The sequence below is a fragment of the Coloeus monedula genome (genome assembly GCF_965178545.1).
Source record: "Coloeus monedula genome assembly, chromosome: 27".
NCBI classification, from domain to species: domain Eukaryota; kingdom Metazoa; phylum Chordata; class Aves; order Passeriformes; family Corvidae; genus Coloeus; species Coloeus monedula.
This window is the reverse complement of record NC_138807.1, coordinates 5,103,076-5,129,958: the sequence shown is the minus strand read 5'-3', so window position 1 is coordinate 5,129,958 and position 26,883 is coordinate 5,103,076. Positions and strand designations below refer to the sequence as shown.

The following is a 26,883-nucleotide window of genomic DNA, read 5'->3' as shown; positions in this document are numbered from 1 at the left end:
GGGCGGAATCTCTGGGCGCTCCCGGTTTGGGATCCCCGGGCAGCCCCGGCCGCTCCCCGCCCCTGCACCGAGCGCTCCGCCCCGCGCCGCTGCGAAGCCCCGCCCCTCGCTCTTGCCCCGCCCCCTGCCGATTCCGATTGGTCGCCTCCGCCGTCAATCCTAACCGCGCAGCCAATCTCCGCGCGCGGTCCTGCCCCCGCCGTGCCGATTGGCCGCGCCCCGGGGCGGGCCCCGCCTCCCGCGGCGCAGCGGGGGCGGCCTGGCGGCGGCGGACGCGGCCGGGGCGGACGCGGAGCGGAGCCGGTGAGTGCGCGGCACCGACCCGGACCGGCCCCGCCGCGGGCGCTGACGCGGCCCCGCGGTTCCATCGCTGTGGCCGAGGCCCGGGCGGCGTTGCGTCGCTGTGGCGGCGTGAGGCGCCAGGTGACATTGCCGCGGCCTCCCGTGGGGTCACCCCGTGCCAGCCCGGCCCGGTCCGCGGGGCTCTGACGCGGCCGCCCGCGTGTCGCGGTCGGTCCGGTTAGCCCGGGAGTTCGGTGCGGCGGCGGGACCCGCCGGGGGCCTGGCTGAGCTGCGGGGGAGCAGCGCCGGCCTTGGCCGCGCTCGCCGCGGGCTGCGGCACCGCGCGGGAGGCCCGGCCCGCAGTGCCCGGGCTGGGTGCGGGAGGGTGCGGGCTGCGCTCTCTGCCTGCGCTGCCTTCTTCCCTGTCTGCTCTGCCTTCCCTGTCTGCTTTCCTTGCCTGTTTTCCCTGTTTCTTGGTGTTCTCTGCCTGTTTTCCCTGCCTTTCCAGCCCCTGTTTACCCCACTTTTCCTGCCTGCCCTGCTCCCACCTTGCCACCCCCCTCTGACCCTGCCCTGCCACCTTTCCAGCCTGTCCCACTGCCCCATTTCCTGCCCTGCCAACCCCGGTGTCTCCCGGTGGCTGTGCCGGGCACGTCAGGCTCCTGCTCCCTTCCCGATCCAAATGTGCGGCTCCTAACGCGAGATGTGATTTTTGTCTTGTTTGTTCCAATCGGTGAGAAGCTGAAAATAAGGCGGAGTGGTGTTTTTGTGCTGAGGGACAGATCCCAGGGGGCACAGAAGGTGTTGAACACAGATCTCTCCGTGTCTTCTGCCTCTCCCACCTCAGCAGAAGCAAAAACTTGCAGAGCAGGGGTGAACTCCCTGCTTTGCCCTCAAAGGTGGGGATGAAAGGAGCCTCTTGGCTTGGCTTTGAGTTATAATGTGAAAAGACAGATGGAAACTGCTGGAAATGCCTGTGCAGGGTCAATAAAGGCTGTTCCACCTTCCCTGCCGTGTGTGAACATGGAACTGGCTGTTCCAGCCGAGCAGTCGGTGCTGCTGACCTTAAACCTGGGCTCCCCTCGAGGCTGGAGGCGTCAGGGTTGTGTTTGTGTGTGTTGATGGTGTTTTTTCCCTGCTGGCTGATGATTCGGAGTGGGTTTGGAAGCTGCTGTCGCTTTGCTTTGGGTTCTCCTGCATCACATTTAGTGCTGTGTGTGGAGGTTTGGCTGCTCTTCCCGTGTTTTTCTGTGGTTTAGGTGGATTTTGGAGTGTTTTGGAAACATCCTGGGTTTTAAGCGACTCCAGGTTGGAGCAGAGGAGAAAAAACAGCTGAGAAAGGAGAGGCTGCAGTGAGGGTTGGTTTAATCACACCAACAACTTGTGGGTAAAGGAATTTAAAAATAATCGTGGCACTGAGTGGGTGAAACACCAGGGCTGGATTCCAGGCCCCTCTGAGCATCTTTACAGAGCTCTGGATACTCAACGTTTATTTTTGTGTCCCCCTGCAAGTCCAAATGATTGTTTAGGACCACAGATGCTGAGGAAAGGGGGGGACTGGGGCTGTCCTGGGTGTTGGATTTTGGCAGGAGTCCTCTGGCCCCAGTGGCTGCTCCAGACAAGAGAATTTGGGCCCTTGGCAACCCCAGGAGCTGCAAGAATTTCACTTTGCTTGATCTGCAGCCTCTGCCCTGCCTTGCACAGGTTCCAGGTGCGTTTGGTGTGTCAAACCTGCCTTCAGGAGGTTGCTGAAAACTCAAACCACAGCCCTGAGTGATGGGCTTGGTACAGGTCAGACAGGTTTGCTATTAGGAAAAAAAAAAAAACCTCAAGAACCAGGAATAATTTGGTTTTGAGTCACTTTGCTGCTACTTGGAGGAAGATTCATTCCGGTTTGTCCCTTTTCTGTGTGAAAATGATACCAATTCTTCACTCTGCAGTGCTGCCTGGGTTTTCCAGGGCATGCAGAAGGATTCCTGGTGAAGGAAATCCTTGGGAAAGGATGTTCTGGTTAGCCTTGAGTGGAAAGGTGAACTGCAATGCAAACAACTCCCTCAAGGTCGCCAAATAAATGAGCCTTGGAGGAGTTCTGTGCTTTAGTTGTGCTTTAAATCCACTTCTCCTTGTTGCTGCACAGTCAGAGATGAAGCTCTGGGTGCTGTGTTGGTGCTGTAAGGCCTGGCTTACCAGAAAATAATCAAATTTAGTGGAAATCTGCAGCATTCTGGCCAAGCAGAGGCGATGGTTAACTGTGAACCCTACCAAAATGAATGCAGAGGGAGCAGTGGGGTGGGCAAGGCTCCAGGCAGGGTGGAAAGCATTTCCCTGAGGAAATGGCACTTCCTTGGCACACTTGTGGCTCGTTCTGCTTCACCATGGAAGGTTTGAATTCTTCCTTTTCCTTTTTTTCTTTTGTTTTTAGAGGCAATTTAAACTGCTGGGGGTGGAGGGGGGGGGAGGTTTAGAGCAGTTATTGTAATTACTCATTATGTGCTGAAGTAGTTCCTGGCAAAGTTGTATGGACTGAGGGCTGCTTCTATTCCAGATAATCCCATGGCAAAAAAAAATAAAAAATCCCTCTGTGCTGGGATTTGTCTTTTTGGGGACCTCCTGTGTGGCTTTGGTGACATCCAGGCCGGTGCATGCAGGACCTGCTGATGGGGAAAGCATGAGTTTAGAATATTTTATTGCCATTTCTTTAGGATATTTCCTCGGAGAAACAACTTTTGAGCTCGGGGAGGGCTTTTGGGGTCGCTTTTCCTTCTGAAGGACGGGAATTGTTCCCTGGCGCGTGGAGAGGCCCCTGCTCGAGGAGCTGTGCCCTCCCTGAGATAAAGCTGCTTTCTGTCTTGCAGATAAGAGCTGGTCTTCGGTTTGTGGCCGTGGCCAACACAGCTGAGGTGTTCCCAGCAAAGCAGCTGAAGAATGGAGCTCTGTTTTCCCTTGCCAAGATTCCCTCTGTTCCTTCCCAGCTCCCTCCAGCTCACTTGGAATAATCAGCTGCCTCTGGGAGCTGAGCTGTGGGCTTTAACCATTTCCCAGTGGCCCTAATTCAGGGCAAAGCCTCTAAAACCACGCCAGAAATTGGGATTTTTAGCCTCAGTTTTATTGGGGGGCCTGAGTTCCATCAGGGAGGGAGGCAGGAACAGCTTTTATTTGTATTTGACAGCAAAGGGAGCACATAAAAAACTTAAACTCTTCCAGATATTGTAATTTAGGGATTCTTTTAGGCAATGATTCCTTCAAATAGTCCTAACACTTCCTGGCCAGGCCTTGGAGGGAGAAAGAGCCCTGGACTGTTCCCAGCTCATGCCTTGGGGTGGGATTTGTGTGCAGCGAGGTGGAAGTGACTGGGGAGAGCTGGGGCCGCAGGGTTGATTTTTAACAGCCTAATCAAACTGGAAGGCAGAGAGGGACCTCAAGGGGAGAGTTCATCCCATTCTGAGCATTCCAGCCCTTTTTTTCCCCGTGATTTCCAGTGATTTTCCGGGCTGCTTTTGCTCCGAGGCTGCAGTGATCGCAGCTCTTAGCACATCTCCCCCTCTGTCAGCCTCGAGTGCTGAGCTGAGCAATGATTGAAGGGAACCAAACAGGAGCAACTTCCCCGGCTGCTGGGGCACCTCAGCCTGCCCGGGAGAGGGGTGAAAATTCCTGCAGGAGCTTCCCTGGGTTTTGTTCCTTCCTAATTTCATCCCGTGCTTTCATCAGCGCCGTTAATGGCATCATAAAGGCAAAGGAGGGAGGAGAACTGAGGGGAGCTGGTGAGTGTGAGTGGAGCTGTAAAAGGGATTTTACCCCAGTTAAATTGGAATTGTGGCTTCATCCACATCTGTGTCAGTGGAATTTTCTTGTTGGAATTCCCAGTTACGGAATTAAAAAGTCCTTTACGTTTCTCTCTCCATCTCTTCTCTCCTCAGACTAAATTCCTTCTGTTTATCTTTGAATACACTGAATTTTGTGGGTGTCAAGTCCCAGCTTTGCTATTCCCTGTCTGGGCTGTTCCTGTGCTCCTCCAAACTATTTTTCATAATTCCTGCTGGGGTTGTCCAGGGAAAAAAGCAAATATTTCTCAGCAAATAGGGGCTGTTTGCTTTGCAGCTTGTCTGTCCCTGCTGGGGGCAGGAGAATGGGAATTCTTTCAGAGCTCCCAGGGGTTTGGGACAGGTCTGAATTCCACAGAACATCCCTGATTCCTGAAAAACATGATTTTTTCAGGTGGGAAAAGACCTTTAGGATCAAGTCCATGTCACCAAGTGCCACATCCCCACTGCTGTTAAATCCCTCCAGGAATGGGGACTCCACCACTGCCCTGCCAACCTTTTCCATGAAGAAATTTTCCCTAAAATCCAACCTAAACCTCCCCTGGCACAAGCTGAGGCTGTTCCCTCTTGTCCTGTCCCTTGTGGCCTGGGAGCAGAGCCCGACCCCCACCTGGCTCCAGCCTCCTTTCCTGGAATCCTGGAATGGTTTGGGTTGGAAAGGCCTTAAAAATCCTCCAATTCTGCCTTTTCCCCCACATTTTGGGTCTCTTCTTCCTGCTGGAATTTGCTGTTGATCTGCCCTGGGAAAGCAGAGCTGGCAAAATACAGAAAAGAGGAATTGCAGGCAGGTTGTGAAGCCAAACTTTTCCATTAAAATTTAATTTGGAATTATAAAATTGCTGGATAATCCCCCAAACCTTCAGCATCATTTTGAGTTCTTTTAATTTTGCTTTGTTTTTAATTACTCCCATCCCAATTTGTGTTTATTTCTTATTTGAGATGCTGCTCCCTGGAACTCATTGGCCCTTTTGCTGAACAATTAATGATTTTAATTAATTTCAGCTATGCCAGAGAAGGAGCTTCCCTATTTTCCCATCTTGGGGAATAATCTTTAATCCGTGGCCGAGTTCCACGTTACTCATCAACCCTTAACTCCCAAACTCGCCTTTTCCAGCGATTTTCCCTCTTTATTCCTCAGGGAATGCTTTGCTCTGCAGCCCTGAGGAGTTCAGGATCCAGATGTGTGACAGGGACTTGTGTAACTCCTATAAAAATAACCCAGGAGTGGGTTAGGAAAAAAACACATTTAATCCCCAGCTTGGTTTTGGGTTTGGGTTTTTTTTCTGGCTTTGTAAACACAAGGAATGACCGTGTGGGGAGAGATCCAAAATACAGGGATTTAACACAAATATCCAGCTGCTCCTCGTGGCTTTTGCTGGGTTACTTAATAAGCAAGTCAGGTTGATGGAGATGCAAAATAATGGCTGGTTTTTAATGGCCAAACTTGAAATTTGTGCTAAATTTTAAGATAATCTTTGTTGTCTGTGGCTCCAGTGTGAATTATTGGTCAAAATAACCCCCTGACATCAGAATCCAGCCCGAGTCCAAAATAAAATCCAGCTTTGAGGCGAGCAAAGGGGAATATAAATAATAAATAAATGCTATTTTTACATTTGAGCCTCAGCATGTTCAGGGCAGATTTGATGTGTAAAACTGAGCATATAAACAGGTGTTTGTAGGCTCAGGGCAGTGGGCACTAAAAATAAAAAAGGGATGTGTCTGGGTAGGATAAAAGGGAATATTGTGGAGTAAATGAATCTCATCTTTATGCAGAAATAAGTCCAGCCTTAATAAAATCACTTTAATTTGACAAATTTCCTTCCAGGCTTCTCTTTCTCAATAGTCTTTCAAAATTATATTTTGAAAGAAAGTTGCATTTTGCATTGCCAAGCCCTTTAGCACAATTTCTATTTTTGGGGGGGAACGAGGGTTATTTTTAGCAGAGATAAATCTGATATTGTGACCTACATTCCTTTATTCCAGGCAGGGGAGGGATAATATCTCCACCTGTGATTTCCTTCATGCTTTGACTGAAAGGGAATTTTACAATGCATTTTTCCAGGCCTGTGAGATGAGGGGGAATGAGAAGGGAAGGAAATGACTGCAGGTAGTAATTAGAAATAATTAACTGTGTTCTTCAAGTGCAAAATAATTATGGATCATCTCTGCTCTTGATCCTTGTGGGAGTTTCTGTTCGCTCGCTCTGACGTGAGGGAACTTTTCTGGTGGTGCTGTTCAGGTCATGTCAGGTGTTCTGTCCCATGAAAACCTGGAGTTATCCCTCCCTGAGTCTCCAAAACACCCTCAGGAGTTGGGAATCCGTGGATTTGTGTCTTCCCAAAGCTCTGGGAAGTGAGGAGAAGTTTTGGGGTGACTGAATTGGGGCCTTGAGGACCTGGAGGGGACAACAAAAAAGATGGAGAGAGGTGATTTCCAAGGGCCTGGAGTGCCAGGACAAGGGGGGAATGGCTTCAAACTGACACAGGGCAGGGATAGGTGGGATACTGGGAAGGAATTTGGGATGGAATTCCCAGAGAAGCTGTGGCCTCCCCATCCCTGGAAGTGCCCAAGGCCGGGTTGGAGCAACCTGAGGATGGTGGAAGGTGTGGGGTGGGATGAGATGATCCTAAAACTTCTTCCCAACCCAAACCATCCCAGAATTCTGTGATGATTAAAGATCCCCAGGTGTGTTTGTCCCCCTCTGGAGCGAGGATGAGGCTCCTCCATCCCAAATTGGTCACGCCCGAGTTCAGCCAAGGCTGAGCCATCTCCGCGTTGTGTTCAAAATCTGCTGCAAGCCAGGCCTGGGAAATGAGGGCTGGCACTAATTTATGAGGGGAAAAAAAGTAGGTCAGCAAGTCTGAAAGGTGCTGACAGGCATAAAGTACCTGAGATTGTTAAAAAAAGGGGGAAAAAGAGGCTGGGAATGAGGCTTTTTTTTCCAAGTAAAGCGAAATGTTGTACCCAAGGTTTCGCAGGCATCGGAGGGAGCAGGAGGGAAGGAACTGCTGGAGGCAAGAGCTGCCCGAATTCAGGAATTCTCTTCTCCTAAGGGCACGTTCCTTGAGAGGAACCTTCCAAAATGGGGCTGTTGGAGCAGCTTTGTGGCTTGGAAAAGCGATTTCTGTCGTTGCACAGCCCCTTTGTGAGCAGCTCCAGGGCCACCTCCCGGTGCCACCTCGGGGTTTTCACGGCAGCGATTCCAGTTCTGAATCTTCCAGGCTGAAAAAGCTGCAGCGTGAAAGGCTAAAAAAAGTGAATTATTCTGTTTAAGTAGAATTATTCCTTCATCCACGTGCTGCAGCCAAGGTCAGGCTGACCTTTCGTCTCGTGGGGTGGGTTTGGGACATCTCAGAGCAGGAAAAACCTGTGCAAGCCACCCCCTTCCACCACTCTGGGAGGAAAGGGAGTCCTGAAACCACCAGATCAAATCCCAGAATGGCCTTTGTGGCACGTGTGAGGCACTGGATCCCTCTCTTCCCAAAAATAACCTCCACTTGCTCATGGCAGGCTTTGGGGACTTGCTCCTGGGACTATTTTTTCCCCCTTTTCCAGAGGGTTTTAAATTTTCACCTTCCTTCTCCAGTATCTCGTTGCTCAGCAGTCCCAAGGAGCCATCAAAATTCTCTTTGGGAAAGGGCAAGGCAGGATCTGCTGCTTTTCCCTGGAAATTATGGATATTTTGGTGTTTTATTGCAGCTGAGTTCCTTGTGGGGTGAGAAGCGTGGATATGAATGGCACAGTTTTTATCTGGCACCAAAGTACCTCCCCCCCAAAAAATACATTTACACCTTAAAGGAAGGAAATGGCACCAGGATCCTGGAAATGCCCCTTTTCTGGGAATTGAGAGAGGGTTTTCCTACTGAAAATGGCCCTGGGAGTGGGTCACACCCCCTCCCTGTGCTTTATCACCTGGATATTTCCACCTTTTGACACTTTTTCCTTTGGTTTTGGCTTCCATTTAGGAGCTGTAGCTCTTCTGCCCCCGTGGAAGCGTGACTGGTATGGGTAATGGTGTGAGAGAAGGTCCAGTGGAATTCCAGAGGGATGTGGAGCCCGTCACGGCCCGAATTCCGGCAGAGGTGAGAGCAGGAGCTGGGCTGGGAATCCAAAGCAGCTCCAGGGAGGGAATTCTGCCCCACTCAGGTGAGATCCCATCTGGAATTCTGCATCCAGAAGGATGTGGAGCTGTTGGAGCGAGTCCAGAGGAGGCACCAGGATGCTCAGAGGGATGGAGCAGCTCTGCTGTGGGGAAAGCCTGGGAAAATTGGGATTGTCCAGCCTGGAAAAGCTCCAGGGTGACCTAATTGTGACCTTGCAGTGCCTGAAGGAGCCACGAGAAACGTGGAGAGAGACTTTGGACAAGGGATGGAGGGACAGGACACAGGGAATGGATTCAAACTGGCAGAGGGGGCAGGGTTGGATGGGATATTGAGATGGAATTCCTCCCTGTGAGGGTGGGGAGGGGCTGGGATGGAATTCCCAGAGAAGCCGTGGCTGCCTCATCCCCTGGAAGTGTCCCAGGCCAGGTTGGAGCAACCTGGGATGGTGGAAGGTGTCCCTGCCCATGGAATGGGATGAGTTTTAAGTCCTTCCAACCCAAACCAGTCTGGGATTTGAGCTCTGGACTCCTAAAAGCCGCAGTGCTTGTGTAATCCATGGAATGTGCCCCTCTGAGCAGATCCAAGCATTCCCATCCCCTTGGGAAGAGGTTGGGCATTCCCAGCTGACAGGCAGGGCACTTCTGTGCCCGGGGTTAAGTGGCAGAGCTGCACCAGGGCCATCAATCCATGTTCCCCTGCTCCCAGGCTCGTTGGAATCTCTGGAAAAGGAGGTGATGCCGAACCTTGCTCTGGTTTCGCCTAAATCTGGGGCTGAAGTTCACCTTTGCTTGGCTGCCCTTGCACCAAGGCACAGCTTGGGAGGGGGAATTGAGCTGATCCAGGGGTTTTGGCCATAAACATTAACTTTGGAGTTGGGAAACCTCCTGAAAACAAGGGAGATGTTAACTCCTCTCGTCCACAAAGTGTCAAAAGTTCACACATCAAGCCTGGACTTGTCCTCACTCCAGAACCTCCACGGGGTTGGATTTTGTGGCATTTATTTGCTCTCTGTGGGAGAAAAATGCTGATTTTGTAAATCTGAGCTGTGGCAGGAATGCCAAGAATAAAATCCCTCCCATTTCACCCATCAGAGGGGGGAAACTGCCTGGTTTTATCCTCAGGAGCTTGGAAATGATGTGGGAATAGGGCTTGGGTGCTTCTCTTCCAGAAACTTCCCTTCTGTCCATGGGGAGGGAGAAAAAAGAGAAATAATAGGGAAAAAACAGCACATGCATGAGGAATTCTTGGAATTTTTCCTCATGATCCAACCGGGAATTCACTGTGCTAGAAACCTAGTGAAACATTTTAACCCAAATCCTGGCCACGGGGTGAAAGCTGCAGCAAAGGTGAAATATTATTCCTTGTGGGGTTGCCTTTGTCCCACTTATCCCATGCTTTTTCCAGGATAACCAGGAGAAGAAGAAAGTGCTGAACTCCCTGATGTCTGGGGCTCTGGCTGGGGCTGTGGCTAAAACTGCAGTGGCTCCTCTGGACAGGACAAAAATCATGTTCCAAGGTGAGTCCCGTGGGCTTTTCCTGAATTGTTTATACTTTGAGCTTCTGATCTGCTCATCCAGCTCGTTTTCCAGGAGTGTGAGGAGATGTGGAGACACTGGGAAGAGAGAATTGGGCTGTGGGAGTTCCCTGCTGAAGGCTGGATGCCCAAATTGTGTCAACTCTCCCCAAAATTGGGAGGCAAAAGGCACTGGAGCTGCTGCCTCCCTGGGTGTGTGTCTTCTGGAACCCCTAAATTGTAGCAGAAAAGGAAATTCCTCTGATTGGAATAGAGAATTTCCGTGTGTTTAGCAGGATTTGGGGATTTTGGGATCTTTTGCAGTGCAGGGACTGTCAGCTCCACCACTTATCCCAAAGGGAGCAGCACAGGCCTTTAATTCATTGGACGTTGGGGAAAGCCAAGAATTTTAAATCTGGTGACGTCCTGGATTAACTGAATGGGGCTCCATCTAATCCCTGGCTGACATTTAATTTAGAATTGATTTTCACTCACATGATTTTCATTCCGGGCAGAGCAAGGAGCTCTGGAATTGCTGGGATATGGATCAGGGAGCCAAATAAATCCTGCGCTGGGATTGCCACTTGGACCAGAATTTTTGGGTTTTCCCACCAAAAACACAAACCCTGGTTCATCTCAGGCTGGAAATATCAGGAGCAAGGATGAGAGGGAAGCCACAGAGCTGGGGTGAGCCAGCAGCTGACCGAGGGAATTGCCTGGAGTTTGGACAGGCCACATTCCTAAAAATCCCTGTTTGCTTTGGCCCATCCAAGTGGCTGGAAAGGATGGGATTAAAATGTTCCAATTGGAGCAATTTCTTGGGATCTGATGGATTTTTTGGGTTCTTGCTGTCTTAAAGGGTTTTATTCCCTGTCTTGTGAAGAAGGAAAGCACCTCTGGATCATCAAAGTGATCCCTTGAATTAAAAACTGGGGAATGGGGCTTGGAGCAGCCTGAGATAGTGGAAAATATCCATGGCAGAGGGATGGAACTGGATGAGTTTTCCCAACCCAAACCATCCCGCAGTAAATTTCCCTGTGGCAGAGGGAGAAAACCTTTTAAAGGAATAAAACCACCTCAATAACCAGCGGCGGTGGTTTTATTCCTTAAAAAAAAAAAAAAAAAAATCCAAATAAAAATGTTGAGTTGCACAGAGGAGCAGCAGTGGGGAAAATGGATTTGCATGGGATTGTTGGATACACTCGAGAGGCTCCCAGGTCTCAGATGAGCGAGGAGGAAGCTGCAGCAGCCCCTTAATTGGAGCCACATTTCATTAGAGGTTTCCAGGCAGGGTTTTCCCTTCCCTACTGCAAAGCAGAGCTGCCAAACAAATCCTGCTTCCCGAGGCCTCGTGGATTCCACGGATAAGGAGGTGCTGTCACTTTGGATGGATGCAAGGGAAGGAAAAAAACAGGGAGTTCATTTGAGTTTTGCTCGCATGGAGCTGCTCTTGCGTGGAGCTTCGCTTGCTCCTCGCTGGATTCTGGAATTAGGCTGGGATCTGGGCATGGAAATGCTCTGAAAAATAAGTGAACGGTGCAGTTTTGATGTTTTTCCTTAATTAAAATTTTTTTTTATTTATTCATTTATTCCACACAAACTGAATTTTCCTAACAGGCAGTGGGGGAAAAAAAATGGGCTTTTGTGCTAAATTATGGGAGCATTTACCAGTGGAAAGCCTTTATAATAAAGAATCTCTGTTTCCTCTTGCATTCATTCTTTTCCTTCTATTTTTATCCCTTCAGCCAAAACACCTGTGTAGTTTATTTAGGGATTCATGGATCAAATATTTATTTTTATGTCTTGCAAGCCCTCATGTTCTTTTTTTTTTTCTTTTTAGTGTCTTCAAAAAGATTTTCTGCCAAGGTGAGGTGATGTCTGTCTGCTGTTGCCCTGAAGTGTTTGATTAATCTTTTGTTGGCCTTTATTTCACTTTTTTGGGGATTTATCAGCAGCATTCTGTGAAAACACAGAGGGAAAGACTGGGAATGGTGTTGTTAATTATAGGATTAATTAGGACAGTGGTTATTGAGGGGGTTCAAACTCCACGTTGGACCTGTGACACGACAATAAATGTGACATCACTCAGGGCTTTGGGTTTTTGGGACCTTTCCTGGTGATTTTGGGACCATTTCTAGTGCTTGTTTGCTTCCCCCAACCACACAGGAGTCATTCCAGCATTTATAGGGAATTAAATCCGGGAGCTGATCGCTCTCGTGGCTTTCTGAGTGGTTTTTCCCCGTGAATTCCAGCTTTTCCCCGTGTGCCACGCCCGTGTGTGTGCAATCTAAATGTTCCTGCCCAGCCCTGAGGAGATGAATTTGGGTTTGGGAAGGGGTTTTGTGCAAACTGTGCCTTCCCTCAGAGGGAAAACAAGGCAGGCTGGGATCTAAAACCTTCTCCCTGCCTTTGGCTTTGACATGGATGCGATGGAGCCTCCCCAGAGGATCCGGGATTGCCACATCAGCTCCCTGGGAATGGGGGACTGGGAGAGGTTAAGCTGTGGGGTCACCTCCTTCCCCTGCATTCCCGTTATCCCTGTGTCCCTGCCTGACCCTTGCCCTGTTCCCTGCAGGAAGCTCACGGGCTGATTTATCCCTGCAGGAAGCGTACAGGCTGATTTATCGCACCTACCTCAACGAGGGCTTCTGGAGCCTCTGGAGAGGGAATTCCGCCACCATGGTCCGGGTGATCCCCTACGCCGCCATCCAGTTCTGCGCCCACGAGGAGTACAAACAGATCCTGGGGAATTACTACGGATTCCAGGGAAAGTAAGAGGCGGCAGGGCTCAGGATCCTGCTGGGATCCTTGGATCCTGGAGGGTGGAGCAGAGGCTGGAGGGGGGAAGCTGTGAGGGGGAGGCTCCAAGATGGAAGCTGTGAGGGGGAAGCTCTGAGGTGGAAGCTCCAAGGGGAAGCTGTGAGGGGAAGCTCCAAGATGGAAGCTGTGAGGGGGGAGCTTTACTGGGAAGCTCAAGGGGGAAGCTCCAAGATGGAAGCTCCAAGGGGAAGCTCTGAGGTGGAAGCTGTGAGGGGAAGCTCTGAGGTGGAAGCTCCAAGGTGGAAGCTGTGAGGGAGAAGCTCTGAGGTGAAAGCTCCAAGGTGGAAGCTGTGAGGGGGAAGCTGTGAGGTGGAAGCTTGAGGGGGAAGCTGTGAGATGGAAGCTCCACGGGGAAGCTCTGAGGTGAAAGCTCCAAGGGGAAGCTGTGAGGGGAAGCTTGAGGGGGAAGCTGTGAGATGGAAGCTCCACAGGGAAGCTCTGAGGTGAAAGCTCCAAGATGGAAGCTGTGAAGGGGAAGCTTTGAGGTGGAAGCTGTGAGGGGAAGCTCTGAGGTGGAAGCTCCAAGATGGAAGCTGTGAGGGAGAAGCTCCGAGGTGGAAGCTGTGAGGGGAAGCTCGAGGGGGAAGCTGTGAGATGGAGGCTCCACGGGGAAGCTCTGAGGTGAAAGCTCCAAGGGGAAGCTGTGAGGGGGAAGCTCCAAGATGGAAGCTGTGAGGGGAAGCTTTGAGGTGGAAGCTGTGAGGGGAAGCTCGAGGGGGAAGCTGTGAGATGGAAGCTCTGATGGGGAAGCTTCAAGATGGAAGCTCCAAGGTGGAAGCTCTGGGGGGGCAGCTCCGAGTGCCAGCTGCTCTTGGGATGGGGTTTTAGGGGCCAAGGGAAGAGCAGATTTTGTGAGGACACAACCCTGTTGTGTCCAGGCGTGAGCAAGAAGTGGCCCGGACGTGGAACGAGCAATTCCCAGCACCAGCAATGGACAGGCAAAACAAAGAGCAGGAGAAGCAGCAGGCTCCAGCCTCACCCGGAGCCTCTTCTCCCCATGGATTTTCCCTGTGGGATGGCTGGGAAAGCCCAGCAGGCAGGGCAGGGAGTGGGGAGCAGGCAGAGCAGAGCCATTCCCAGCAGCCGGGTGGGATTTGCAGCTGCAGGTGACGTTTGGTCTCTTCTCTCCCCTCACTTCAGGGCGCTGACGCCTTTCCCTCGCTTCATTGCCGGCTCCCTGGCTGGCACCACGGCTGCCATGGTCACCTACCCCCTGGACATGGTCCGTGCCCGCATGGCTGTCACACCCAAGGAGATGTAAGTGCCACATGCACAACTTTTTTAGGGTTTTAATAAGGTCACGTGGCTTTATTCCCATTTTCTGGGTCACTTCTTGCTGGGAGCCTTTGGTGGAATAAAGCCCTGGGGTCTGAGCAGTGATTCAGTGAGCAGAGGCGTGAATGTGGGAGGAGATGGATACTGGGAGACCAGTTTAGGAGGCCGGCTGGATCCGGGAAGATCCAAGAGACAGCACAGCAGGGCTGTGGGAGAGCTGCTCCCTCGGGTGAAATCCCCTCTGAGCTGCCTGATGAGCTCAGAGCCGAATTAATTAACAGTTAATCCATCAGGAAGAATATCCCAGCCGCTCACCAGCGCAGGTCTGCTTTCCCCGTTGTCCCCACGCCAGGTACAGCAGCATTGTCCACGTCTTCATCCGGATATCCCGGGAGGAGGGGCTGAAAACCTTGTACAGGGGCTTCACCCCGACCATCCTGGGGGTCATCCCCTACGCCGGCCTCAGCTTCTTCACCTACGAGACGCTGAAGAAAGTCCACGCAGGTAAATCGGGGCAAATGCTGCAGGTTTTGGGGCCAGCTCCAGGGGTTTAGATGGAGGGGTCAGGGTGCTTTTCCTCGGGAAAAGCAACGCTCTGGAGTCTGTCCAGCTCTGGATGATGAGCAGGGAAAGCTACAGGAAGGCTGTGCCTGTCCTGTGGAGGAACAAGGTGGGATTCCCAGGTGGAGAAGGAGTTGGTCCATGCACCAGGTTGGGAGCAAAAACTCGGGAGCCATACCTGTGATGTGTCAGTAAATGGGACATCTTTCAGGGCTTTGTTTCTGGGGACCATTTCTAGTGATTTTGGGGACCATATCTAGTGATTTTGGGGACCATATCTAGTGATTTGGGGACCATATCTAGTGATTTGGGGACCTTTTGTAGTAATTTTGGGACCATATCTAGTGATTTGGGGACCTTTTGTAGTGATTTTGGGGACCTTTTGTAGTGATTTTGGGACCATATCTAGTGATTTGGGGACCTTCAGTGATTTTGGGATATTCCCTTGGGATTTGGGGACCATATCTAGTGATTTTGGGGACCATATCTAGTGATTTGGGGACCTTTTGTAGTAATTTTGAGACCATATCTAGTGATTTGGGGACCATATCTAGTGATTTTGAGACCATATGTAGTGATTTGGGGACCTTCAGTGATTTTGGGATATTCCCTTGTGATTTGGGGACCTTTTCTAGTGATTTTGGGACCATTTCTAACGATTTTACTTGGGAGTGCAACCTGGGGAGCAAAGCTTGGGCAGCAAAACCTCAGGAATAAAACTCGGGCAACAAAACCTCGCGAGCTCCAACTCGGGCAGCGCAACCTGTGGAACAAAACCTCCGGCTCTACACCCGCTCACCCTTAATTATGTGTTAATTCCAAGGAGTTCCCACCTCTGTGCCCCTCTCTGTCCCTCAGAGCACAGCGGGAAGGCGCAGCCCTCGCCCCCGGAGCGGCTGCTGTTCGGGGCGTGCGCCGGCCTCATCGGGCAGTCGGCCTCGTACCCGCTGGACGTGGTGCGGCGCCGCATGCAGACGGCCGGCGTGCTGGGCCACACCTACAGCTCCATCCTGCTCACCATGCAGGAGATCGTCAGGGAGGAGGGACTCATCAGGGGCCTGTACAAAGGGCTCAGCATGAACTGGGTCAAGGGCCCCATCGCCGTGGGGATCAGCTTCACCACCTTCGACCTGACACAGATCCTGCTCCGGAAACTGCAGCACGGCTCCGGCCTGGAGAGGTAGTGGCTTCATCCCCACATGTAGAAAGAGCAATTAATTCCCTGGCCTCTCACGTGCTCCTGCAGCTGAGAAGTCGCCCATCTTGTTGGGTTTGGTGGGTTTTTTTTCCTGTTGTTCCTGGATTTTTTTTTTTTTTCCCCCCTCTTTCTAATTTGGAAGCCTTGACCTGAAGCTAACTGTTCCCTAAGCAAAAATTCCCCATCCTGCAGAGCTGAGTCCTCCAAAGCAGCTGCCTCACCCTTCTGATGGACTCTGCCCCCAGGAGTGGAGCCTCCCCACCCCACCTGTGCTGCTCCTGGCTCCTCACCTGGCTCTCGGCGGGCAGATGGAAGCGGTGGATGGTGACAGAGGGGGCTCGGAGCTGCCGGCAGTGAACCCCTGGATCTGGGAAGTGGCAGTTCTGTAGCTCCGTGGGGTAGCTGGAGGCAGTCTGCCAAGTGCAATATTCCAGTGTAGTCTGTAGGGAATTCCAGATTCCTCTGGCCTGTGAAGGCAGGGCAGGGCAGGCCCAGGACACTGCGCTTGTTCCGAAAGCTGAATGTTCTCTCTGGCTGGGAATGTTGCCTTTTTTTCCGTTAATTTTCTCATTTTTGTGTTGAGCTGCATCACTGTCCCTCGTTTGTGGTGTCCCTCTGAGATTACCAAAGACTGGAGGCAGCAGGGGAGGGGAGTCCCGAGCCCTTTATGAACGAAATTCTCCTGCGTGTGTTGTCAGTGTCGCCGAGCAAGGGCTGTGCCTGGATTCCCAACCTGGCTCTGCCCCAGCTGCGTTTGTGTTTTCCTTCTGTGCTGTTGTACCCTGGAGAGGCAGCGTTTTCCAGGGGTGGTGTGGATGCACTGAGGAAGGAGGTGTTACAGCCTTCACATCCCATTTGTTTTATTCAGTATTATCGCTGCTCTATGCACCGTGTGAGAACAAATCCTGCTGCAGCCTGGGCTGTCCCAAAAAACAGCTGTCCCTGGGAGCTGATCCCAGCTCCTGGCCCTGCTCCTGGACATCCTGGTTGTCCTTTTTGGTACCTGCTGTGTAGGTTGTGTCACCTCTGTTCGTTAACTCATCCCCTCAGCTTTTTAATCCCTAAAATTCCTCTTGGGATTTAACCCTTCCTTGGGCACCATGGCATTGACCCTACTGTGCCAATCACTTCCAGCTGGAATTTGACAACGAGAAGAACCTCTTGGTGTTTGTGTTTCAAATCAGTTTTCAGGGAAATGGAGATTTTTGGCGGGGGGGGTTGGGGATGATCCATCCCTGTGTTAAATTTGGAGTGCAGAGCAGATTTCTGACTCCTCTGATGATCACATGACACAAACCAAGGTGAAAAATCCCTTTCCCAGAGAGTCCATAATGTATAAAAAGATAAAAAGATTTAATTTAAATCCTGTCCTTTCCTGGTTGTTTCATATTTTGGCTGTTGTAGCCGGATGGGATTAATGGGAATGGAGGGAATTGCACAAGGGGATAGGAGCAGCCTTCTCCTTTCTTTTGTCTTTGCACTCGTTCTTTGGAGCACAAACCTGCTCCTGATGCCAAATATTTCCTTAGGAATCAATCCCAGGGAATGTGGGAATGGCACAGAGCCAGCACTGAAGTGTTGACACACAAATTATTCCCAGAGCTGGGATGGGGCAGCCTGGAACTGGGATTAACCTCGGGAATTCTGCCCCCGAGCCCAGCAGGGGTGGTTTCCACTGGGACACACTCCCTGATTTACCTGGGAATTAAAGATCTGTGGGGTTTGGGGAGGTGATGTCCACGAATTCTGTGGGGGTTTTTTGGCTGCTGGAAAAGGCTCAGCTCTGCTTTCCCTTTGTTCAGCCCCGTGTGAGAGCCCTGATTTCTTTTCTCCAATGGAGAAGCCGATTATCCTGCTCTTGTCCTGATCCAGAGGAATTCCCTGGCAGTTCCAGGAGCGCCAGCAGGTCCTGTGTGTTCACCCTGCCATTCCCACCTTGCCAGGCTAAGAGAAGTTGTTCCCTAATTAGCAGCTGCACCTGATTTAAATTCAGTGGAGTTTCAGCCAATTTTCCCCCAAGTTTTGCAGGCTGGGTGTTTGTGCAGAGGCAGATCTTTGAATTCAGCCTGTGATGGTTTTGGTGCTTTTGTTTCTCAGAGTGTGTTGCTGCTTTGGGTTGGTTGAAAAAGCTTTTTTTCCCCTTTTTTTCTCTTTTTTTTCCGTCTAATTTGAATGTAGAAGAGGGGAAATGGAGTCTTCCCTTCTCTCCTTCCCCCCATGGATTCAGACACGTTCCAGATCTTTTTCTGAGGTGTGCTGGCCAGGAAGAGCCCTGACAAAGGAAACAAAACAGGAACGTTCTCCTTTTTTTCCTTCCCTGCAATTCCCTCATTTTGCATTTTATTCCTCTCTAATTTGATTTCCCACTCACCTTCCTCACAGATCCTTAACGCATCACCACCAAATTTGTGCTTTTTCTTTTCTTTTCCTCTCCCTCCCCCTGCTTCTTCCTGCACCTTGAGCCCCGCACTGGCACTTCGAGAAAACCAGGTCCAAAAAAATGTCAAAATTGCAGCTTTTTAGCGACGCCCAAACAGCCCAAACCACGTTTTCCCCTCACAGCCTGCATGCTCCAGGAATTTCAGGCACCATGGGATGGTTTGAGGAAGTTTCTTGAGCTCCTTGTCTGGTTTGGCATCTTCACTTTGTACCTTGTAGGGGTTGATTCCTCCCTCTTCTTTCTCCCTCTTTTCTTTCTCCCTCTTTTCTCCCCAAAAATGCCATGAGCTGCAGGGTGTCCCAGCACTGGTCACTGCCTGTGTGGTCTATGCATTTATTAATTAGCACAAACACTGTTGATTGCCTTTTTGTGTCCTCACCATCGATGCGTGTGCGTGTGTCGATTTTGACGGCTTTTCTTGGATCTGGAGTTCTATTTTATTGCAGTGAAGACACTTTGTTATATAATGTTTATATATTTTAAGATTTGTGCCAAGAGAGGATGTATATTTAATAAAAAATATGATTGACTTTCCGGCTCGCCACGGGTGGCTCCTGTTCTGAGGCCTGGAACACCCTGGGGGGGATTTTTGAGGGGTTTTTGAAGGTTTGTGAGGAAATTTTTGAGGGGTTTTGAGGGTTATTTTGGGGGTCGTGAGGGGTTTTTTGGGTGGTTATGAGGGGTTTTTTGAGGGGTTATGAGCTGATTTTTGAGGGGGTTTTTGAGGGGGTGTGAGGGGTTTTTTGAGGGGTTATGAGCTGATTTTTGAGGGGGTTTTTGAGGGGGTGTGAGGGGTTTTTTGAGGGGTTATGAGCTGATTTTTGAGGGGGTTTTTGAGGGGTTGTGAGGGGTTTTTTGAGGGGTTATGAGCTGATTTTTGAGGGGGTTTTTGAGGGGTTGTGAGGGGTTTTTTGAGGGGTTATGAGGAGATTTTTGGAGGGGATTTTGAGGGTTTTTTGGGGGGTTATGAGGGTTTTTTTGAGGGGGTTGTGAGGGGATTTTTGGGGGGCTTAGGGGTTTTTTTGAGGGTTTTGAGTGGTTTTTTTTGGTGGTTATGAGGAGTTTTTTGGGGAGTTGTGCCCCCTTGACCACACCAATCTCCTGTCCTGCGGCTCAGGGCTTTGCTGGGAAGTCGAGAGAATCCCAAAGGAAGGGAAGGAGCTCTGGGGACGGTTCCAGGGCTGAGCTGTCCCTGTCCCCAGCCTGGGTGTGCGGTGGCAGCAGGTGGCACTGTCGGCTTAGGCACGGCCTGGTGCCTTCCCCCAGCTTGGGGACCCCCGGTTTTGGGGGGATTCCAGCCGCATTCCAGGCCCGGGGTGGGGGTGACAGGGAGGTCACAGCAGGGACAGGTCCCAGAGTCACCTCCCTGCATCCCATGGCTGTTCCCGGTTGTATCCGGAGGGAAATCAAGACCCGGAGGCTCAGTCTTGGTTTAAACCTGGCTGGAATCCTGGGGCAGAACTGGTCCCTGTTCCCTGGACCAGGTGAGCCTGCTGGATGAGGGAATTCCCTGGGTTTGGGAATCGCTTTTGCTCCAAAATTCCCTCTGCTCCAAGCAGGAACAGCTCCGGGGGATCTCACTTGGGATGGAAGCGGAGTGGGAAAGGATTCCTTGCTTCCCTCCCTGCCAGGGACGAAGGAAAAGCTCCAGGGCCACCCTTGGGTTCTTCCCAAGGTGCCAGATCCCACCAGGATCTGGAACAACAAAACCTCTCTGCCCCCCTCTCCCAGCCCGCCCCATCCTCGGCAGAAAACCGAACTCCAGAGTGAAAACCATCCCGGAAAACGGGCTGGGAATGGTTCCCTCGCTGCCTGCGGCGGTGTCTGCCGCTGCCGGCTGCTCGATCTGTCATTGTCCCCGCCGGGGAGGGTCACCCGTCTGGGCAGCTCCCCGGGGAGGCTCCGTCTGCGTGTCTGACTCCGGCCTTAGCAACCGGCCCGCCGCCCCCGGCGGCCTCCTCCGGGAAAATCAGATAAATGAGCCATCAAGGCGGCGGGACCGGCTCTTAATGGGATGGCCCCGGCTGCTGGGACAGGTCCCTCCGCATCCCAATCCTGCGGGAATCGCTCCCTCCCGGCGCCTTCCCACCCTTCTCTCGCGGCAGCACCGCTAGACCCGGGCTGAGCTTTGGATTCCCAAAATGGGAATTTCTCCCCCCCCCCCCCCCTTTTTTTTTTTTTTTTTTTTTTTTCCGCAAATGTCCACGGCGAGGATTCCCGGGAAGCAGCAGCAGGAGGAGGAGGCTGGATTAGCCCAGTTAACACCGGGCCCAGGGCTCCTGCCTCCTCCCGGCCCTCGGCGAGAGGGAATTAAGACCATTACAAGGCTATCAAATAGGATCAGAGCCCCTCTCCCTTTCTCCGAGCAGCCCAGACCTGCTAATCCTGTTTCATGCACCCACCACGTGGAACAGCTCGGCTCAGAGGGACGAGGGGCCCCGTCCCCCCCCGCAGCCACCGCCGGTGTCACCAGCGCCGGGGTGACCCCAGGGACAGGCACCAGTGGGGTGAGCTGAGGTCTCCTCCTCCAGGGGGATGCTTAAAGCAGCTGCTCGGGGGGAGGGGGCTTTGGGGACACCGAGTGCAGCTTTTGGGTGACAAGGACTCTGGTGTCACTTCTTTATTGTGAAGCAGCCACCCCCGAGGCTGCTGGGCCTGAGGAGTCACACGGAGCACGGGCGGGGGTGAAGCCCAGGTGCAGAGACCCTACAAAAACCCCCGCAGCCTCAGCTGAGAACACCCCAAAGTCTGTGCTGGCGAGTCCAGGTGCCACTGCCGGATGTCCCCACCATGTCCCCAGCGCACCAGGAGCTGCTGCCCTCCAGGAAAAAGCAGCACTGGAGTGTCCCCATGAGGGGCTGGAAGGACAAGAGCAGGCACAGCAGTGACAGACCCGGCCACAAAACCCATCCTGGTGGCACCGATGTCCCCACGAGTGTCCTCAAAGTGGGACAGCCAGCTGAGGCAGCAGCGAGGGACCAGCAGCCGGGCTCTGACCAGCACATCCCAGTCCCTCCCAGTCAGGACGCTGCCAGGTACTGGTGGAAGTAGAGGCCGAAGAGGCTGGTGACCACCTGGCAGGCGGCCACCCACCAGGTGAGGAAGGAGAAGAGTCCTCGGAAGAAGGGGGGGGTGAAGATGCAGCCCAGGACCCCCGAGATCTCCTGCACCACCGCGTGCACGTCCTCACCGGCGTCACCCTCGGGGCGTGGCGGGGCCACCGGCGCTGCCGGGGACACGGGGGGGGATTCGGGGTACAGCCCCCAGGAGTGGTGACCTGTGAGACAGAGGGGACAGGTCTGGGGGGTCTCTGTGCCCCAGCCCTGCTGGTGGCAGAGTCCCATGGAACAGAATCATGGAACAGAACCATGGAATGTCCTGAGCTGGAGGGGACCCAAAGGGTCGTGGAATGCAGCTCCTGGCCCTGCACAGACACCCCAACAATCCCACCCTGTCCCTGAGGGTGTTGTCCCAATGCTCCTGGAGCTCTGGCAGCCTCGGAGCCGTGCCCATTCCCCGGGCAGTGCCCAGCACCCTCTGGGGGAAGAACCTTTCCCTGCTCTCCATCCCAAATCCCTGACACAGCTCCAGCTGCTCCCTGGACCCTGTCCCTGCTCCCAGAGATCGGAGCTGCCCCTCGAGAGGAGCTGCAGGCATCTCTGAGTCCGTGACAGGTGGGGACAATTTGGGTGCTGGTGGCTTCCCGGTGACCTCCAGGCTCATCCTGCCCTTCCCAAACCCCACCAAATTGCCGACCCCCTTCCTCACCCAGTGTTTTCAGCAGCAGGACGCAGTGCAGGGTGAGGATGATGGGCCCCAGGTACTGCAGGCTCACCACAGACACGTAGCAGTAGATCCTGGTGATCTGCGGGAATTCCGGGAACGCTCAGCAGGGGCCCCGCGGGATGGGGGGAGCCACGCCCCGATCCCAGCCCCAATCCCGACCTTCTGCTGGATCTCCAGCGCCGGGATGCGCCCGGCTTCCTTCCTCATCCGCTGCACCCAGCGCTCGGCCAGCCCCAGGTAGGCCTGGAGGTGGTGGCGTGTCCCCAGCAGGCGCAGCAGGGACAGCACCACGATGGCCCAGAGCCGGGCGGTGTCGAAGGAGGAGTCGGAAAGGCTGGGACAGAGCAGGGGCTGGGACAGGGCTGGGGGACAGGAACCCCCCCTGCTCCAGAGGGGACACGGGGGACAGGGGGAGTGGGGGGCGTGGGGGTCATTGGGGGGGTTATTAGGGGACATTGGGGGGGCATTGAGTGCCACAGGGGTCACTGAAGGTCATGGAGGGTCACAGGGGTCATTGGGGGGGTCATTACAAGGGGATGTGGGGGGTCATTGGGGGTTATTGTGGGGACATTGTCACAGGGGTTACTGGGGAGGACATAGGGGGTCACAGGGGGTCACAGGGGGTCACTGGGGGATGGGAGACCCCCGTGCCCCAGTGTCCCCCCAGATGTCCCACTCACATCTGCACCGTCCGCTTGCCCAGCGGGGCCTGGAGCAGGAAATCCCGGGAGAGGGGTCTGACCCACATCACCACCACCAGCACGGGCGCCACGAACCCCACGTGCAGCAGGACCCTGCGGGGGGACCATCAGAGACCCCACAGCCCCCGCTGCCCCCTTCCCTCCCAGCCCAAACCTCCCCCACAGCCGGGGGGTCCCCGCTGTCCCCCAGTGGCACCCAACTGGGTCAGGGGCTTGTCCGCTGCCATCCTGAGGGCGTCCAGGTGGGTCTGGGCCAGGCGCAGCCCCGGGAAGGTCAGGAGGGCTCCCAGGAAGGAGCACAGGGCCACCAGCCCCAGCTTGAAGCCCAGCTTAGCCAGGGGCAGCCTGTGGACACAGAGGAGGGACAGTGGGGGGTTGTTCCCACCTCAAACTTCCTAAAATCCTCCCCAAAAAGGGGTTTTTCCCCCATTTCCCTCCCTGCCCAGTTGCCAACTCACGTCCACTCCCAGCCCCGTGGCTTCAGGATGGTCTCCAGGTTATGGGTGACTCCGGCCAGCCCTGCTGGGAGTGACTGCTGTGAGTGGGGAGTGACCTCTGGAAGTGGGGAGTGACCCCTGGGAGTGGGGGGTGACCAATGAGGGGAATGACCCCTGGGAGTGCAGAATGACCCCTGGGAGTGGGGACTGACCCCTGGGAGTAGGGGGTGACCAATGAGTAGGGAGTGACCCCCATGATTGGGTCACCTCCCTGCTCCCTGTCTCCGTCCCTGTCACCCACCAGCCTCGAGGCCGAACTCCAGGTAGTCTTCACGGACCACCAGGGCCACCATGGCGAGGAGGAGGAAGAAGAAGGCGAAGGTGAGGCACACGGAGCGCTCCCCGCCCTCCTCCGAGCGGAAATAATGCCGCATCACCATGAAGAAAACCTTGCTGGGGTTTGGGGGAGGCTGTCAAGGAAATTTGGGACACACCAGGGGACACCCCAACCCCGGTGAGGCCCCTAAACATCTCCACCATGAAGCCACCACCAGCTCCTCTTCGGGGCACCTTCAGAACTCGTCAGAAATAATCCGTAGAATTCAGTTTTACGCCTCAGCGCGGAAGAAAAATAAGGGGGGGGGGGGTTCCCTCTTCAGCCTGGCCCCCCGAAAATCAGGATACACAGAGAAGACGATGGTCAGCAGGCACCAGAGCACGCCGAGGTTGGTCTCCCTGGCGGGGCTGACCAGGCAGAAGTAGCCCTCGCTGAAGACGTACACGGCGCCGGCGTAGACAGCGAAATCCACGAACCACTGGTACTCCAGGAAATAGCGCAGCACTGGGGGGGCGTGGGGACACGTCACCGCCCTGGGGACACCCCGGGGGGGGCCTGGGTGGCGTCCTGGGGGAACAGGGCATTACCCAGAGCGTCCACGGCGGTGATGGGGCTGGTGTCCAGCTGGAGGTTGATGTCCCGGGGCACGGACAGGGGTTTGTCCTCCATCATCCCATTCATCTTTCTGCGGTGAAAACCAGAGCTGGCTTGTCCCTTCTGTCACCCCGTGGTGGGGTGACACCCCTGGTGCACCCCTCAGCACTCTGGGGTGACTCCCACTGTCCCCAACCTCAAATATTTCCCACTCCCAGCCCCTCCCACCCCCCGGGGCTGTGGGGGTGACCCAGGCTGACCTGTCCCTCTTGCTCTTGGGGCGCTGCTTCCCGGCCAGGGCACAGAGCTCCTCGTCCGAGGGGTGCTTGTAGCGGTACAGGCTGCGGGGAGAGGGGGGTCAGAGGTGCTGGGGGTCCCCGAGCCCCGCTGGGGACAGGGACAGAGCCGTACCTGCCATTGCAGAGCAGCCAGCGGGCGAAGGAGCAGTGCGGGGCCATCTTCTGCATGAGGCTGGCGGCCAGCAGAGTGACCACCACCTGCACCCCCATCACCGCCTGTGTGTGGACATCGCGGGGTCACCCCAGGGCCCGGGGATGGGGGGCATGGGGACTGCCCCCAGCCCTGCCCCTGCTGGGGGACCCCCGGGTGAGGACACCCCGGATGCGAATCCCCCGGGCAGGGACCCTCCGGCCGGGCACAGCCCCGGGCAGTGACCCCCTGGCCACGGTCACCGTGGGACCCCCGGGCAGGGACCCCAAAGTTGGCACTTCCCGGACTGCAACCTCCCGACCATGCGCACCCCAGAGACGCCCCGGGATGGGACCCCCGGGCAGTGACCCCTCGGCCACGGTCACCCCGGGAACCCCCCGGCCGTGCCGAACTCTGGGACCCTCCGGGCTGGGACCCCCTAGACCCACACCCCCCGGGCAGCCTGGACATGCACCCCCCGCTCAGAGCCCTCTCCGGGGCCGGACCCTCGCATCCTCCCGGTCAGAACCCCCCGGTGAGAAGCCCCCGGCCCGGCCCGGCCCCGGCCCGCGCCCACCATGCCGGGGGTCAGCGCAAAGGCGGCCGCAGGAAGCCCGCCCGCGGCCACGCCCCCGAGGGCACGCCCCATCCAGACAACCAATCCGCGGCCGCTTTTGCTTTGATTGGCAGCTAATTGACCAATGGAGAGCGGGATGCGGGTGGGGGGCGGGCTCTGCGCGGCGCGCGGTTCCGCGGGCGCGGCCTCCCGGGAGCGGCTGGGCCGCGGGTTCGAGTCCCGGCTGCGCCCGGCACGCAGCCCCACACGGGATATCGATCTCGATAATCTCGATAATAAATCATATCCGCGTGTCTTCCCTCGTCCCCTTCGTGGGCTGACCCCGGAGAAACGCCAGGGACCCACCAAAGCAGCTCCAGCACTCCCTCTCCTCAGCTGACCCACACAGACAAACCAGACCCCACTCGAGGAAATTAATTTAATTTATTACCAATCAAAGCAGAGCAGGATAATGCGGAATGAAGCGAAATCTTAAAACCAGCTTCCCCCCCAACCTCTCCCTTCTTCCGGAGCTTAACTTCATTCCCAAATTCTCTCATTCCTTTCCCCCAGTGGCACAAGGGGACAGGGAATGGGGTCAGTCCATGGTGCTGTCCCTGCTGCCCCTTCCTGCTCACGCTCCTGCCCTGCTCCAGGACAGGCTCCTCTCTCCACAGAGCCCAGATTCTGCCACCAAACCGTGTCCCCAGGTGCCACATCACGGATCTTTTCTGTGCCTCCATTGCTGGTGACACTACGAGACCAGCTGCACCCACCCCACCCGCCGCGTCCTTCTCCTCGTGTTTTCCTTGGGGGATAAATGGGATAAATGGGATCGTTTCCTGGCTTTATCCCGCTGTTCTGCCCGGCCGAGCCCTGGTTCAGTGCCCACCACGATGCCACATCCCAGTGCCAGGCCCCAAATCCTGGCACCAGGCCCCAAATCCCGGTGCCACCACCCACATCCTGGTGCCAGGACCCAAATCCCGGTGCCAGCACCGACATCCCGCCGGGATCTACGAGCATTCCAGCCGATCCCGGGGTCCCCGCGGGCTCTGCGGGCGCCGCTGGATGCCCCTGGTCCAGGCGGGCGCGCTGTTCCCGAGGGGTTGCCATGGATATCGATCTCCCTGGCGACGGGATGCTCTTCCCACTAGATGTCGCTTCCGCCCGTGCCCGGAGCATCCCCCGAGGCCTTGGGGTACCCGGCTTTGGGGGGGTGACACCCCAGAACACCTCCCCGCGCACCTCCGGGGCAGCCCCCGGTGTGCCCCCCACACCAGGAGCGAGCAGTCCCTCGGCCGATGGCATGCGACACCAAAAATCCCCCAAATTCCCCCAAAATGACCCAGTCCTGGCTGCCAGAGTCCAGGGAAGCAGCCTGCTCCATCACCTTCGCTGTCTCCATGCCCTGGGCTGCCCAAAATCCCCGCGGGACTCCCAGTTTTTGCACCAGGGCTGCCCAAAGCAGCACCTCGGCCCCTCTTGGAACGAATGCGGAGCCCCAGGACCCTCTCAGCCCCCACAGCGCCCCTTTCAGCTCGGCCGGGCCACAAAAAAAGAAAAAGAAAACCGAGGGAAAGGTGGAAGAAGATGGATGCTCGGAGCACCCCCAGCCCCGCCGGCCTCCCCCGGGGGACACAAAAGCCGCTTTGAGGGCTGATTTTACACCGCTCCCAATTAGCATCAGCAAAGGGAGCGGCCGCCGCGGGACACCGAGGCCAAATTCACGGGGTCCGCATTCCCCACCCCGCTCGCCGCGTCCCCAAACGTCCCCAACACGGGACATTTCCTCCCGGGTGACTTCGCAACCACCGAGCCGCGGCCCATCCTGGCATAACCCAGCTCATCCTGGGGACACCGCGAGGCGCTCAGGGGACTTCCCACCTCCACCTCCCTCTCGGCGGCCGTTTCTTCTCTCCCCACCGCCCCAAAAACATAAAATAAAAGTTTCCCGTGGCGCACAAAGGCGGCGGCCGGGCATTGTCCCGAGGCTGCATCGCATTACCCGGGGCCGGCGGAGAAATCAC

The 26,883-nt window shown here is 54.8% G+C and overlaps 2 protein-coding genes across 3 annotated transcripts; one reads left to right on the top strand and one right to left on the bottom strand.

The window, feature by feature from the left end:
- Window positions 1-239: 239 nt before the first annotated feature.
- SLC25A42 (solute carrier family 25 member 42) lies at window positions 240-18,543 on the top strand. 2 transcript variants are annotated; one of them, XM_082297825.1, is made up of 9 exons: window positions 240-303; window positions 8,069-8,185; window positions 9,611-9,722; window positions 11,560-11,585; window positions 12,324-12,490; window positions 13,680-13,796; window positions 14,167-14,318; window positions 15,234-15,555; window positions 15,766-18,543. In XM_082297825.1, the coding sequence occupies exons 2-9, from the start codon at window positions 8,108-8,110 to the stop codon at window positions 15,800-15,802; spliced, it is 1,011 nt and encodes a 336-aa protein (XP_082153951.1). In that variant the 5' UTR covers window positions 240-303; window positions 8,069-8,107; the 3' UTR covers window positions 15,803-18,543. The 2 variants fall into 2 exon arrangements, with proteins under 2 accessions (XP_082153951.1, XP_082153952.1); XM_082297826.1 differs by lacking the exon at window positions 240-303 and adding an exon at window positions 311-423.
- A 2,113-nt stretch (window positions 18,544-20,656) lies between these two features.
- Window positions 20,657-24,940, bottom strand: TMEM161A (transmembrane protein 161A). The gene is made up of 12 exons (XM_082297984.1): window positions 24,875-24,940; window positions 24,280-24,383; window positions 24,129-24,209; window positions 23,862-23,959; window positions 23,622-23,778; window positions 23,239-23,390; window positions 22,959-23,019; window positions 22,702-22,845; window positions 22,480-22,593; window positions 21,959-22,133; window positions 21,782-21,878; window positions 20,657-21,290 (listed from the first exon to the last, which is right to left on the bottom strand). The coding sequence occupies exons 1-12, from the start codon at window positions 24,875-24,877 to the stop codon at window positions 21,034-21,036; spliced, it is 1,443 nt and encodes a 480-aa protein (XP_082154110.1). The 5' UTR covers window positions 24,878-24,940; the 3' UTR covers window positions 20,657-21,033.
- Between the last annotated feature and the right edge of the window lie 1,943 nt (window positions 24,941-26,883).